The 15,088-nt window shown below is 43.3% G+C and overlaps 2 protein-coding genes across 3 annotated transcripts in view; both read right to left on the bottom strand.

Annotated features, from left to right (window-relative positions):
• Nucleotides 1–7,974, bottom strand: part of LOC142572490 (spatacsin) — a 103,850-nt gene extending 95,876 nt beyond the window's left edge. Inside the window, exons 1-6 of one of the 2 annotated variants that reach the window (XM_075681646.1) lie at nucleotides 7,703–7,974; nucleotides 7,483–7,613; nucleotides 7,223–7,417; nucleotides 6,526–6,943; nucleotides 5,719–5,860; nucleotides 4,496–4,646 (exon numbers count right to left, since the gene is read on the bottom strand). In XM_075681646.1, coding sequence (XP_075537761.1) covers nucleotides 4,496–4,646; nucleotides 5,719–5,860; nucleotides 6,526–6,943; nucleotides 7,223–7,417; nucleotides 7,483–7,613; nucleotides 7,703–7,872 — 1,207 coding nt within the window. In that variant the 5' untranslated portion in view covers nucleotides 7,873–7,974. The remainder of the gene's footprint in view (nucleotides 1–4,495; nucleotides 4,647–5,718; nucleotides 5,861–6,525; nucleotides 6,944–7,222; nucleotides 7,418–7,482; nucleotides 7,614–7,702) is intronic. The other variant, XM_075681645.1, reaches the window with a different exon arrangement.
• Nucleotides 1–15,088, bottom strand: part of LOC142572491 (ovostatin-like) — a 289,668-nt gene that overhangs the window by 79,457 nt on the left and 195,123 nt on the right. The gene's annotated exons all lie outside the window — the stretch shown is intronic.

The following is a 15,088-nucleotide window of genomic DNA, read 5'->3' as shown; positions in this document are numbered from 1 at the left end:
TTTTCCCGCATAGCTTCCGTCTCCTGCAGTGCGGCTTCGCCGCGTGGCCTGGGGCCCGCGGCGGTCGGTGTGTTTGAAGCGCAGTACGAGAGATGGCGCGAGTGTTGCGCTGCTAACGCTGCCTCACGGCAGGGTTACTTGGGGGCGCAAGGGAGAACACGCTTTCTCTTTGGTTCGGGAACGGCTAGCAGCGCGGACGTGCCGCGTGTGCGCTGATCCATACTTCTGCGAGACCGTCTCGCGTGGCCTCCTTAGAACGCGCGAACGACCAGGGTTGGGATCCAGCATGGAGCGAACATATTCGCTCGTTATCAGGCCGCGGTGAGTCGGACTTCCTAGATTTGTCGCGCGCCCATCGGCATGTTTTGGGGATAGCAATTCGGCTAGCAGGCACTGATCTATGAAAGGTGCAATAAATGTCATTGTGATTGTTTGCACTACTGTGTTGTCGTTCCTTTGTCCCAAGAGCACGAGAGGAGAACTCCGCAAGAGACAATTTTAAGTGCAATATGTTGCGATACTTTCACTTTCCTACTTTATATGCAAGTGTTGCAGATAATTACTAAACCGTCGTTTTTCCATGTGTTTTTGGTCGGTATATGAAATTCACAGTCTGTTTCTTCTGTCCTAGTTGAGCTGAGCAGGGCATCTTGTTTAAATCTGGGGGAAATTAGGGGAACGGTATGGCTAATATGCAGACAATGTTACAAATGGATGAGTTAAATGTGCCTTTTATTTTTAAGTGCAATGTGTCATGTAGTTTGAACATTTTCGGCATGGAGCATAATTTATTTCTTTTTACTTTCACATGCTTGATATATTGTGTTCATTTGGTGTCTTCATTGAATTAAAGGAGGCAGCTTCTTTATGTTTGGTGACTGTAAGGTCAAGGTAATGGCTGATGTCTAGGTAAGATCAATATACAGTCGAACCTACTTATAACGATACTGGTTTTAACAATATATCGGTTATAACAATGAGAAGCTCCTGCACCATCAACATTTGTATGTTTTCCATGGTGAAATAACCCGCTTACTACAATGTCCCGATGCCGCATTATCGGTTATAACAATGAAGTCTGGCTGTTGGGTGCCTGTGCCGAAAGGCAGTGAAATGCGAAATCCTTGAAAAGAAAAAAGAAAACGAGAAGTTTGAGACACTGCACAATAGCCCACTGCCCCAACAGCCACCACGCTTTCCGGCCTTCTCTTCATTTCTAATTTTCCAGCCTTCTCTGCGCACCTCTCTCCCATCGCCCTTCCACCACTGAAAACACGAATGGGCCGCGCCCATAGCTCTACACCACGCCACCTTCCAAAACACGAATGGACCACACCAACTGCACTGCTCCTAGATTGCTCGCTGGATCCTCATTCAGCACAGTTCTGAAAACAGCTTTAATCACTTGCATTCGACTTAGTTGGTTGCATCAAAATCGTTCCTGGCCATGTGGTTTCTCACCCTCGTTTGACTTGCTGCCAAAAAGGAAGATGGCGGATCCACCCACTGATCATTGGCCATGTATGATGTTGCCGGTGAAATGAAAGCGCACAGCTATAGATTTCGAAACTAAGTGCTTCTAACCGATGAGGCAATCATCGTGAACGTGCTTGCATCGGATTGTGACAGTGACGATGGCAGTGATGATGTGGTAAGGCAGGCTGCCTCAACGTTGTCCTCACAGGAGGCCCGGCAGATGATTCAGGCCCTCCCCTCCGGAGCTTCATTCTCGTGAAGAACCTTCTTCTGGATTTCTCAAGCTACTAACAGGCTGCTGCAGCAGCCTTCTCACATTTTTTAAAAGGCCCCTTTTGGGACCACCAAAGCAATGTCTCAGCGGAGCTCTTATATCGCTTGCTGCCCATGACCCTTCTTTGCAGTTGTTATAGCAGTGCCATTCTTTAACGCTGACAGCCATGGCTCATTACAATGTGACTGGAGCGCCCAGGAAGCAGTTAAACAAGTGAACATAATCAGCAGCCGTATTAGCGACCACCTGTTCGCCATCATAGTTTTCTCACATCAGTTCTGCCATCTCCCTATTTAGATTTTTTTGTGCAACCCAGTTATAACAATTATTGGTTATAACAATGGAATTTTCGTGGCACAGGAATATTGTTATAAGTGGGTTTGACTAGATGGGTGATCAGAGCTTTCACAATAAATTACGTATACAAGCACTCTAGAGCGTTATGAGCATGTCTAAAGAATGGAGAAGAATTGAGCGCGCTGCCCTGGCATACATATATAAGCCATTAAGACCAAATTTAGCGATAATTGGTGGTGCATTGCGGAAATTCTAAGTGCGAAGTTAAATGTGGTTGGATCAAACACAGCCTTCATAAAAAAATTCCTTAATGAAGTGTTAGAGCTTGTGATATGGCCGCTATCAGCTATGCTTCCCAGTGTCTCAACAAAGCCGTAGTTTTATATTTCGTGGAAAGGGGAGGGTACTCACAGTAAGTACAATGCACAACAAAATTTTTTATATTCCTTGTCTAGTTAGAAGTGTTGCAAATAATTACTGAGCAGTCGTTTTTTTTTCCCACTATTTTCATGCGTCCTCAGAGGCTTCTACTTGGTTTAAACGGTGTTCTCGGTGAACTAAACAAGACACATTGATTATATTAGAAAAAATAAAGGGCATGTTATGGGAAATACGTAGGTAGACGTCAAAGACAGTAGATTAATTATGACATTTGCAGTAAATTATGCATGCATGCAATCCGGAGCTTTAGAATGCATTTTATGAACAAAGCAGAATTTATTCCACTGCCCTGGGGGAGCTGTGAGCTCAACCGATAGTAAATCTAGCGAAAATTGAGTCAGGGAGAGGGGAAAGGTATGGAAGACACTATGGTAACTCTTATGGGGAAGTAACATGTGTTGATGAATTACTGGCTTTTTAAAAATTCCCAAGAGCTCCAAAGCATGGCGTGCGGATTACCAGACATATATGGGCAATGTTTGATGCGAGAACATCAAATGGCCCTTTGAGCGAAAAAAGCCGGCTTTGTCTGTGGCAGTGCAACAAAACCCAAGTTCCCATTGGCTGCGACGCCACGTCATGAGTGCATCTTGACGGAGCAAAGTGGGTGAATCAGAACCCCTGCTGCTGTGTTAGCGCACCAGGTGTTGCATGAGGGGAGAGGGCATCACTGCGACACCACGTCACCAGTGCGCCTCAACAAAGCAGATACAGCGATGCGACGCAGAACATCTTCAATATACAGCGATATGAGGCTCAATATGCAAGCATCTGTTGGCTCAAAAAGGCAAAGCAGAGCGGCACCGACTGGTGGTGATGAGCCCTAAGGAACGTAGTGAACATTTAGCACAGAAACAGGAAGTACAAATGCATTGATCCGATGTAGTGCAACAGCAATGGATCTGCAAAACTCGAAAACATTACTCACAGTGCAAAACTCAAAGGATCGCTCAGCTGTGTTCAATCAAACATTATTGCTTTTGCATTCACAACTCTTAAGTGCTTAGGTGTCCTGAGATTCTTAAAAGTATGCGACATATATACATCATATCATAAGAAGCCAACAGACACCAAGGACATTACAGGGGAAATTACTTGTACAGATTAATTGAAATAAAGAAATTATAAATTAATGGAATTGAAAGTGGGTGAAAAAACAACTTGGCGCAGGTGGGAAACGATCCCACGTCTTCGCATTATGCGTGCGATGCTCTACCAATTCAGCTACCGTGGCGCAGTCTTCCCATCCACTTTCTGGGGTATTTATGTGTTACTACTTGAACTAACCCTGGAAGTGTTAGCCAGCGCCACCACTCACAAACCTTGGCACCGGATGTGGAACATCCTTTCTGCCGCAGGTGTCATGAGAATGTTATCTTTTTTTGGGGGTGAAGGCAACCGGTCAATAAAAAATAAACGCACAATAAATAATAAACGCACACATGCTACCTGGAAGCATCAATGTTGCCGAATTCGAGACCCTCGTTATGTAATGAACGAGAAGAAAGAGAGTTAAGCAAGGGGCCTGATTTGTATTAATCATATCATAAGAAACTAACAAACAAAGACACCAAGGACAACACAGGGGAAATCACTAATTGAAATAAAGAAATGATATATATATATATATATATATATGTATATATATATATATATATATATATATATATATATATATATATATATATATATATATATATATATATATATATATATATATATATATATATATATATATATATATATATATATATATAGAGAGAGAGAGAGAGAGAGAGAGAGAGAGAGAGAGAGAGAGAGAGAGAGAGAGAGATCGTTTGCAGCTTGTACCCCCATTTGAGAAATAGCTGGTATGTCACCGAGTACAAATAACTGCAACGCAGTTGCATACACCACACACTCAGTACAGGCAACATACAAGTAGTCTGTGTCACATGTGTAGCAGGGGAGACAACAGTGATAAAATCCGTCAGTGAAATGAATACATGTTCAGTCTCCATCACTTACCATCTTCTTTGGCTTTTAGAAAGAAAGCCACCATGTCAAGCTGTCGATTTTGGACACCACGGAGGAGCATAGTAAGGTCGACAGTCATCACCTGCCACTGATTTAACTGGGACAAGGTCTCAGCTGCCTGGGTTCCAGTTTGCTCCATGACCTAAGTAGGAAGGAGAGAATAGCTCAACCACAAAAGTGGCTTTTGCGACTGTGTGTTGAATTCACTTTAGCACAGCTAGCTACCAGTGTCTTAGACAGGGCCCTTAGGCAAGCTTGGATACATTGCATGAACAATGGTGCTCAATCATGATTATCTAAGCCAAATATCACTTAACGAGAGCAGCATTCCAGGCAAGTTGGTAATCCATTACTCAAGTATTATTGTGCAACAAAAAAATACACGGACAAACGAGAAGAACTTAGTTGAAAGTTTGCGCTTGGTGTGCCTTCTTCTCTTAGGTCCGTGTCTTCTTTTTGTTGCGTAATAATACTTGAGTAACAAATATCACCGCTTAACACACTGTGGGAACCCCATAAATATGAATCACAATTCCAAGCAGTCGCTTCCTCATTACTGGCAATACCAGTCCAGTTTACTGTGGGCTTGGAAATGTCACCAGCATTGCTATGAAATTTGCAGTTGGCAGACATCATCATAACTAGTTGAAGAAACTTCACAACAGGTGACAGCAGGAGTAAAAAAAAAATTAGTGATAATTTTTGCCAGAAACTGCAATTTCGGCAACTTGACTAGTGAGTAGATTCCTGCACCACTTTCATTGACTTGCTCACTCGCAGCCTTCTGTTTACTGTTGGAAAATTTCACAAGAAAAATCACCAGCTTTTAGGTTACTGGACAAATAGAGTAATAATATGCAGCCACAGCAATTACAATGCTGCTTCATATGCTTGTGGTATACACATGCATGCATGTGTATATCAAACAAGTAAGTCAGCTGAATGATTAAGACCCATATGCACCAAGCTTTACTTATGGTAAGACTTTTCCTAGTTGGGCAGCATTTACGTACCTGCCGCTTATGATATGAATCCACCGATTGACAATGAAACAATTACTGTGACAAAAAGAAATATAAAAGCAAAGGCCAATAATGGATGGCACTTATGTAAGAAGGGTGTAGTAAATGCGAGCTCAAATATTTTTTAAAATCTGTCAGAAATGCCATCATGCAGTAGAGTGAGAAGCACTGAGAAAGCATACTGAGGCATACCTCTGCAAGCAGTCTTCGAGTGGCAGCACCAAATGTCAGTGTTGCAGTGAAATGAGGAAAGAGAAACACTGGTGCATGCCCCATGGTGCTTCTGGTGTCATAAACAACCGAAAATGATGCTCCTTCAGGGAGGCCACTCTCGCTATGCAAAAGAAACATGTCAAAATGTAGACAATGCAGTACATATTTTTGTTTTTATTTTTTTTTAACACACACTGTGTATATGCTCAACTAACTAAGGTTACTGGCCACATCAGAGGTCAGAAGAAAACTGAAAACTCTGGAGAGTGGAATGTGTATACTGGATCTCATGCAAGTTAATAATGCAGGCTTTCCGACAAGAAGTTGCACTCAGTAAAGCAAATCAAACTGTGATCATGACTGATTGGCCCCTGCTTTGGACTTATAGATTTTTTTTGTCATGCAAGCTGAGCATCAAGCCAGCAAAGGGTCAGGCTGCAAATAACAAAAGCAACTATAATGTGCAACCTCCTGAAATCAAATTTAAAATTATAATGTTTGGTGTTCAATACCAACATCATGCTACGAGGGACACTTTAGCTCAGAATTGTTTTAGCCATCTGGATTTCAAAAACATGTTCAAGAAATCACAACTCACATATGCACCCAAACCGAAAGACTAGCAAGTGTTGTTTTTAAATTGTAGTCATAGACAAAATTACCAGACGAGGGCATAAAAGCTGCCCATCGGCCATCACACAGCCAGTTCGAATCAGCATTTCTAAAAGGGATAACTTGGCTTGCTGCCACAGTACAGCTGCAAATATAAGGAGCTCGAAATCTCACCAGGGCACCAAAGAGAACAGCCCATTGGCATCCAATTCGAAAGTCGCCATATTTTGCAGGCCTCGAATACCGCAGCACAAGATCAGGTGTCTGTCATCCGGCGTCCACATGATATGCTGGTTGGCATCTTGGCTTGACAGATCAAGCAATAACTGGCAGTGAGCACTTGCTGCGGGGCTGGGACTTGCTTTCGCGAGGCCAGTGACGATGCCTCTAGACTTGATCGCACGGTTAGGAGCATCCTTCTCGTCACGCGAATGTCGCAAGCGCACCCTGTACAATTTCGTGTGGCCAACACAAATAATGGCAGTTTCTGAATGATGGAAGGCACAGAAATCGGAGCTCTTCGTGAGATCGAGGAGGTCCTCCTGCAGCTCCCAGTGTGCAGACTGTGAGCCATCTTTAATATCGTACGAAACTGAAACAATCGTCAAGGTTGATGCCGTGCGCGAGTATGTCAACAACACCAGTTAGCTTGCATGGTTAAAAATGAAACTCGGTCATACACAGCTTTTCCATTTCATGTTTTGTAAGTGGTTGCGCGGCTGCGTTATGAAATCAACTGTTGTGATCCACCTGTAAAAGAATTCAATTAAGATAATGCGAGTAAAAAAAAAAAATTGGCGACACATGTTCGGATGCATCAGTTTACAAATGTGCAGACGCGGTGCAGGCCATTTATCAACGAAAAGGATACAAAGACTTCCCTGTGACGTAAGCACATGCAGGTCTGATCCTACAACTCTCACTTTGAGTATATCGCAAGGATATTCCAGGCACCATACAGTTTCCAGCACATCACTTATCAAGACGGCGCTCGCAAGGTGAGTTTTGTTGATAAGAAATACGAAGGTGCTGGCATGGCAGTAAATCAACTCGATTGCCTCAGGCTCTGCAAAAGTAAAAGAACATCACACATGTTCTACTTCGAACAGACAAGACAGCTGGGAGACTGACCGTGTAGAGAAGTCCATTTAAGCTGCTTTTTCACAACCGACCCGGTGACAAGCGACGAGTACAGCGATAGATCACGGTCGTTTGACACGACTAGAAGCTCATCTGCGTTTACTCCTTCTCTCCATATGAAGCTGAAATCGAAATAACAATATGGTAAATATCCCGCGAAGACAGGCACGAGCTAGTTCCGATAGAAATTGCAGCTTCCTTTCCAGCTTACTCTTGTACACCGTCAACTTGTGCTGTGACAAACTCGGTCTTAATGTCTACCACTTTGAGATAGCAATCGTTCAAATAACAATACGACACGAGGCTCGGCGATGGGCTTATCACAGTTCCTTGTATCAGTTCCCTACGATCACTTATTTTCTTTAACACTGTAAAAGCCATTACTACGCAAGCACTGCAACATGACGATTGCGAGATCACACGCGCTGTACACGCCTCCAGATGTAAACATGATCACGTGCAAAAGATGCTACGGCAGCGCTCCCAGGATCTCTGAGCAATATAACTAGAGCAACTAATTTGTGCAAGTGCAATGCGGCATTACCTTGTACAAAAGGTACAACTACCCACAAGAAAATAACCGTGTGTGTAAACACAGGCGAAACACTTTTTGTTTTCCACAGGTTCAAGAGGTTCACGTTAAATTGCTCGTATGCGAAGCGCACGCCGTTACCGCATTACGGCCATAGCAATAAACATATGTGACGTCAAAGATCAGATAATACGAATTTACGCGGGTCGCCACAAAAAATCGCCGTCAACCCCTTTAGACGAATTCCGTGCCGAATCGACTTGAAATGCCGCGGTCCCGTTTATATTGTGTATTAGTTTCCCGCTTGTGACGCTTGCATTGCCGGTCGGTGCGTCCAAGAAACTGCGATGGCCCGACACCGTCCGTCGACGGCGACGACCTCCTCATGTCGTAGCAAAAGCGGTCACTTCACAGGGGTTTGATGGCATTACTCCAAGTAAAGTTTTGTCAGTGTAGTCTTTTGCTTCACCTGCAGCGCTGTCGCAAGCGCTATATCTAATGTTTCGTCTTGTCGGATCATGCGTTATCTTGCCATGGTTCCCGAGGCACATATCAAATGAATGCGCTCACTACCCAAGGTTCGAAGAGCTTCCGGGTGTATAGCGATTCAGGGTGTATAGCGATTCCAAAGCCGCCATCAGGGCATTCCAGAAAGGCCGGATAGCCCGGCAGGTAGTTCAAATTCTGAAAGGCGCCAAACAGGGCAACACCTCCATGCACTCGATCCTTTGGTTCCCTGCACACGTCGGGGCGATTGAGGGGGTTCCTCTGAACCTCAACGAGTCTGCCCACGAGGCTGCGCGTGGCTTTACCGACCGCGCTGCCCTCGGATCGGGCGACTCTCTCCCCGGACACAGAGACGCTCCTCTCACACACAACGAAATCACGAAATTCTTTTACTTAGAGAGAAGGGTTTTCCCCCCGCCTCACTCCAAGCTAAGCAGGCCGCAGGCGGTCACACTAAGACTTCTGCAAACGAACTCGTACCCAAATCCGGCGTCCCTTAATAGCATATATCCAGAGATTTATCCAAATTGTTCTTGCGTGGCCTGTGGCGAGGTAGCTACGTTGCCTCATATGCTCTGGGAGTGCGCGTCGCTGGGCCCGAAGTTCACCAAGGAAGAGTGGGACGCGCTCCTGCGAAGTCCGGTCTTTGAGGATCAAATCCTGGCCGTCCAGCGCGCCCGCGATCGGGCCGGGGTCAGTCCCGTCGTGGGATTAGCCGGGTGCGCGTTTTATCGCGCTTTGCTGGACCAAATAAAAGTTTATTCACTCACTCACTCACTCACTCACTCCGGGTGTCACACGGCGCACTTCTGATCACTTTTGATCGCTATCAAGCCTGATCCGGACCGAATTTCTCTGTCGCGATTGGTTCCTTTGCGCGAGCTGCGCGAGGGAGCCAATCGCGGTACAGGATTTTGATCCTTATTGGGCACGAACGCGATAGAAAGTGGCCGTGCGACACTGGTATTAAATAGTGAACGTGACTTAATTATTCACACAATGCTTTAGCCTCATCATCACCATCCGCAACAGCCACAGCGCTGCAACATTTACCAGGTGCCCCAGATGCAGTCACCTTTGCACATGGCTTACTATATAGGCTTGCATACTCATGCACAACAGCATGCATAGACTATAGAAACTGCGCTACAAATCTACATACAGTCTTGGAAAAAATAATAATACTTCACAATAATTTTACATTTAAACAAGTTTTTAAAATGAAGCAAATTTTATCTTTAGACATACACTATTTATCTCAATGTCTAGCAGTCTTGCATTTGAGGCTTGCACATTGTAGATTAATATAAAAAATAATGCTTCATTTCTGTTGCCCCTCCCCCTCCCCAATTGCTACATGATCCTCAGTTTCTTTGTTTTAACTTGAACTATGTGACACACTCTCAAACATGAGTGCTACTAAGCATGCACAACAAAGTGATGTTCTAATTAATATGTACATTTCCATTAGTCATATATCACATACCAGAATACAAGTTCCCTTTTAAAGGTACTATGGGACATAAATGATCGCAAGCACAAGCAATGATGTCGCATGCACACTTACATCTGCTAATGAAGCTGGACTCCTTTCAACACACAGGTTGCTAGGTCTAGGATTCACTTGCCATTTGAAGCTAACCATATTCAAAAGTGTTGCACCTTGAAGCAGCTCTTTTAGTATACTAAGGGTGAATGCCACACCATTCAAGTCTTAGGTGCAGCATCTATACACACTAGCCAAACTATATTCTATTTGACCTTTTCCTGTGAAATGAAGGGCCAACAACTTGCAACTCACTGCAATGCTGCACAACAGCATCAGCATGAAGTGTCTTGCTTTCACACGTAGTGTCTACAAATAGTGCATAATTCCCCAGTATTATTAATGATTTGTAAAAGTGATACGACTGTTGTTCCTGTATTTTCACTTTAACCGTTTGAGAAAAGCTGTTCACTCTGTTCCCTTGTGTAGTGGTCGTAGATGGATTTTTTCCATGTATTCAACTGCACAACTCCACTGCTGCAATGCCTTCGTGCTGCAAGACATTTTGCAAAACAGAAACTTCTGAATGTGAAACATTTGTTAGCTTCTCTTGTATATGTGATGTTCCATTTCATATATGTGTAGCAAACACGATGTTATGTAGAATCTGCTTTGCCATGCTCCTTGCTGTAATGCTTTTGGTTTTTGTTCTAAGGATACGAGAAAACAAGCCGCAATTGCATTTCACAAATAAATTGGCATCAGGAAATGAATTTGTTAACAAAAGAAACCCTGGCATCTAACATGCTTGGTCCCTTAGATCAGTGCTGCAAACTATCTAATAATCATATACAGCAGCTACAATTAGACCAACTTTTTTGGTAGTGAATCAAATGCCTGAACCCTTCTGGTGGTTCCTTTTCTTCCAGTTTACCATGCCAGCACACGATAGCACGACGACACCCACGCTGGAAACCGATAGAGTGGAGAGGGCTAAATGTCTAGGTGGTACCACGCTCCCTTCCCCCATTTCCCACCGTCACCATGACATCACAGCATGCACTTCGACCAGATTTGCAGAAAAGTGTGCAGCTTTCAGTGAGGGCAGTCTATTCATACCGTGAAGATACAAAAGTGAAAGAGCGGGGCTTGTACGTCTCACTTCTTGATGGTGTTCACAGCATGCATACACCTGAGGAAATAAGGAACAGGGTAGAAATCTACCCAAGCGTCCACACTTGCATGCCAGTCTATCTCTTGCATTACCAGACCACAAGACAGGCTAGCTTGGAGCCTTTTACCATTTACATAGTGCCCGACCATTTGCGTAGTGGTTGCATAGTTTGTTTTGTCCAAGCAACAAAAGCGTATACAGTTGTTTTGCCTTATTCACCAGAACCCACTGTAGTTGGCGATGTACTATAGAGCAACTGAGGCTGGATCAAATACCGCATTTCAATTGGGGCAAACTGTAAAAATGCCTGCGTACCATGCACAGGGGGCATGTTAAAGAACCCCAGCTAGTCAAAACTAATCTGACGTGCCTACTCACCATATGGCTCTGGTATGCAAAACCCAAGAATTATTTGTTGGTTAGTTTTTCATGCTACATTACCAGCAGAGCATGATCACCTATAGTGAGAATTGTTAAACTATCTGCAACTTGTTCAGTGTCAACCTTCTGGATAATGCACCTCTTAATTTGATATTCACCTTTCCTCTGAACACAAGAGTATGTCATGAAGATTTGCATGCTGTATTGCAATTTTTAACTTTGTAACGTACCTTCAACAACAGCGTTTGTTACACATTACCATACTTCACCATCATTCTGTAATTTGCCTTTGCCTACATGCCAAGCTGTGGCCCCTTAGAACAGGACATTTTAAAGCTTTATAGCAAGGCTTTTGCTCTTCACATGCCTTTTCTGATTTAGAGATCGACTTGATTTCACATAAGCCACAGGCATCATTATTGAGATAAGAATTGCGCAAAAGAACCCAAGCTTGCAAGGTCACTCATTAAAAATAATAAATGAGATGTAGCTAATTAATGGCAACAAATGTCATATGACCAACATGCAGGCTCACTCATTAGGATAATGAACAAATGAGGTTTAGCTGCTAAGTAGGCAACAAGGCTGGATGTCATACGATTTGCTAAAACTTGTTTCAGGCAAATAGAGTTGGAAATGTATACAAGGCACTCAGGTGAGAGGCTAAGATGACAGACCAGCTGCCATAGCCAACGATAAAGTCAAGCTGTAGGTCAATCAGAAATTCTAAATTAATATTGCCAGGTGTGTGCTTGAAATTGGTTTAGAAACAAGTGCCAATAAAGGTACACCATGCTTGCTGAAATGGCAAGAATGACTTGCCAAATGACAAGAGAGCACTGTAGACGATAAATGTTTCTTATACTTCACCAGTGCAACGACCCAGAAAAATGTGGAAATTAGCAACATTTTTCAGAACAATAATTCCCTCTCTGATGACACTTTCACTTGCTATGGCACACTTGTAAAGTAATTTTTGGTGATCAAGAGGATTTTAGAAATAGGTTTCCTGCACCACTTTATACACGCTGTGAAAAATCCAAGCTGATTGTGGTAACCCACTTACGAAGTTCCTTGAAGAATGCCAAGTGCTGTCATCTGATGACGCAGTTTTTTTTTTTACAAATTTGTAATTAATGGGACATAATGTTATTGTGTCGTGGAAGGAAATGGCAGCAGAGTGTTGAGATTACAATGGCAAGCCTCAATACTGCCAATGGTTTAGTCATCAACCTTGAAAACAATGTATCGTACAATGCAAGTGTCAGCACAGTGAATGCCATTTAATGCATGCGCCACGCTGCCCACTTCTGAAGGGATGTTAGTGAATTCTGGGGTTTTACGTGCCAAAACCACAATTTGATTATGAGGCACACCGTGGCGGAGGACTCTGGATTTTGACCACCAGGGGATCTTTAACGTGCCCCCAATGAACGGGCAATGGCCATTTTTGCATTTTGCCCCTATCGAAATGTAGCCGCTGCGGCCGGAATTCCTTCCTGCAATCTTGCGTTTCGCAGTGCAACACCATAGTCGCTAAGCCACCGCGGCGAATCTGAAGGGATGTTAGATAGAAACATTAGGTTAAGCAAAACTTGCAGTATGCACTATCCTAATTGCTAATATGCCAATCTTTTAATTATCTAATGTTTACTATGCCAGAACGTACGTGAGAGATAGGTGGCGGAGACGTAATAGTACCCGATATTGTAATATCCGTGACATCGTGGTTGGGGCATCAAACTTTCGGCTAAGAATTCATCATTTCTTGCTGAAGAGGTGCACAAATGGTAAGGAGCAATGCACCCGTCTGACATAGCTGGTCCATCTCCTTAGTGTACCTCCAATGCAAGGCATCTCCAGGACAGCTAGAATACAGCTGTACATAGCAGAAACAGTGGCATACAGGGTTTTCCCAACACGCACCAAATTTGAGTAGAGAACAGCACAGCTATGGCATGCCACATAGGCACCATTACAGCGTTATTAACAATTGCGAAAGCTTTAAATATTGGGGAAAATAGTCTGCACAAAAGATAGCATGCCATGAACAACCTAGGCCAATATTTTTTTACTTATGCTCCAAAACTAAATATTAATGCAGTGGCCATAAAGCAAATGGTTTAACTATTGATAAATTACTAGTTATTAACTGGCTCTTTTTTTTTTTTTACGTCTTCTTCCATCAGTTGTAATATCAGGCCAGTAATACTGTTGCGAGAGTAGTCTCAAAGCCTTCTTCACATCTACATGCCAAAACTGGTTGTGGCTTATCTGATGAAGGTTAGGTTGCAAGGCGTGTGGTACATAGACCCTTCAAATCTTTAGAGTCTGACGATACACATACTTCTTTTAATTAATAAAGGGAAAATTGGACATCCACCCAATTGTAGCAATCGCTACAAAGGCAACTGTCCCGGATTTTGTCTAGGACCAGGACGAATTTTTCAACTGCAAGGCTTTTCTTTTGAGGAACTCGTATGGGTTTCCTTTGTAGCAATTGCTACGATTGGGTGGATGTCAAATTTTCCCTTTATTAATTACTTTTCTTCACCTTGTGGGTTTCCGCAGCACTATTGCGTCATAGTTGTTTTAAGCTTATGGAATGTTAACTGAGGTGCCTCGTATATGCAGAGCTATAGTATAGAGGCTCGTAGTCCGTGGCCCTGATAATTTAAACTTGGCAGATGTAATAAAACAAAGTACTTTGGAAAGCTGTCACAAAATACACGGCCTGCAAATAAAAGGCTTAATGTGCATCACATGACCTACAACATTAGACTACAGATGTGCTTGATAAGCTAGGAATGTATGGGTGAAATATTTTTGCCAGGTAGTTATGATTTTAGTTGTTTAATCCTTAAATAAACATCCCAAAAAATTGGCAAATGTGGTTAATAAGCAATTTGCAGTTTTGATGCTATAGTGACACTATAGCTGGCACGGTATTATGTACAGTAGGTCTTGTGCTATTGTTAGCGTGGTGTCGGTTCAAGCAAACATTTACAGACGGACATGAGCAATCTCCTTTTGAGAAGTAAACTTCGCTCAAAATGCCCTTTGCAACTAGGACAACAACACATTAGAAGGCCCGCCGAGGCTAGGAGCAGCCGAGTGGGCATCAGGCAATCACAGCAGTCAGTGGCACGTGTGCGCTCTCCAGGTGCAGTTTTCTGCAGAGTGGCCGAGAGGTACAAATCTTCGGCTGGCAAAATGGCGGTTCAGAGTTTATATCTCTGCGAACCCCATGGCATTTTCCCTTTATGAACTTTTCACACATAACTGGAATTCTTGTGATGATCCTCGGTAGCCATCAAAACAACTCGGAGAGCGAGCCCATAACAATGATCACTGTAAAACCTCCTAGATCTGTGAAACGTCATCACAGCTCGTGAACATCAATGTAGATGTAGCAGCATACCCATTATTCAATGCTACCATGACCACTCGAGACCTTCCCATTTTCGTTTTGTATACCTACCTTCTCTCTTCTGCAGAATTCACAGCTTGCATAGAT

Source organism: Dermacentor variabilis, chromosome 2 (genome assembly GCF_050947875.1).
Source record: "Dermacentor variabilis isolate Ectoservices chromosome 2, ASM5094787v1, whole genome shotgun sequence".
NCBI classification, from domain to species: domain Eukaryota; kingdom Metazoa; phylum Arthropoda; class Arachnida; order Ixodida; family Ixodidae; genus Dermacentor; species Dermacentor variabilis.
The sequence above is the reverse complement of the archived record's forward strand: the minus strand, read 5'-3'. Positions and strand labels throughout refer to the sequence as shown.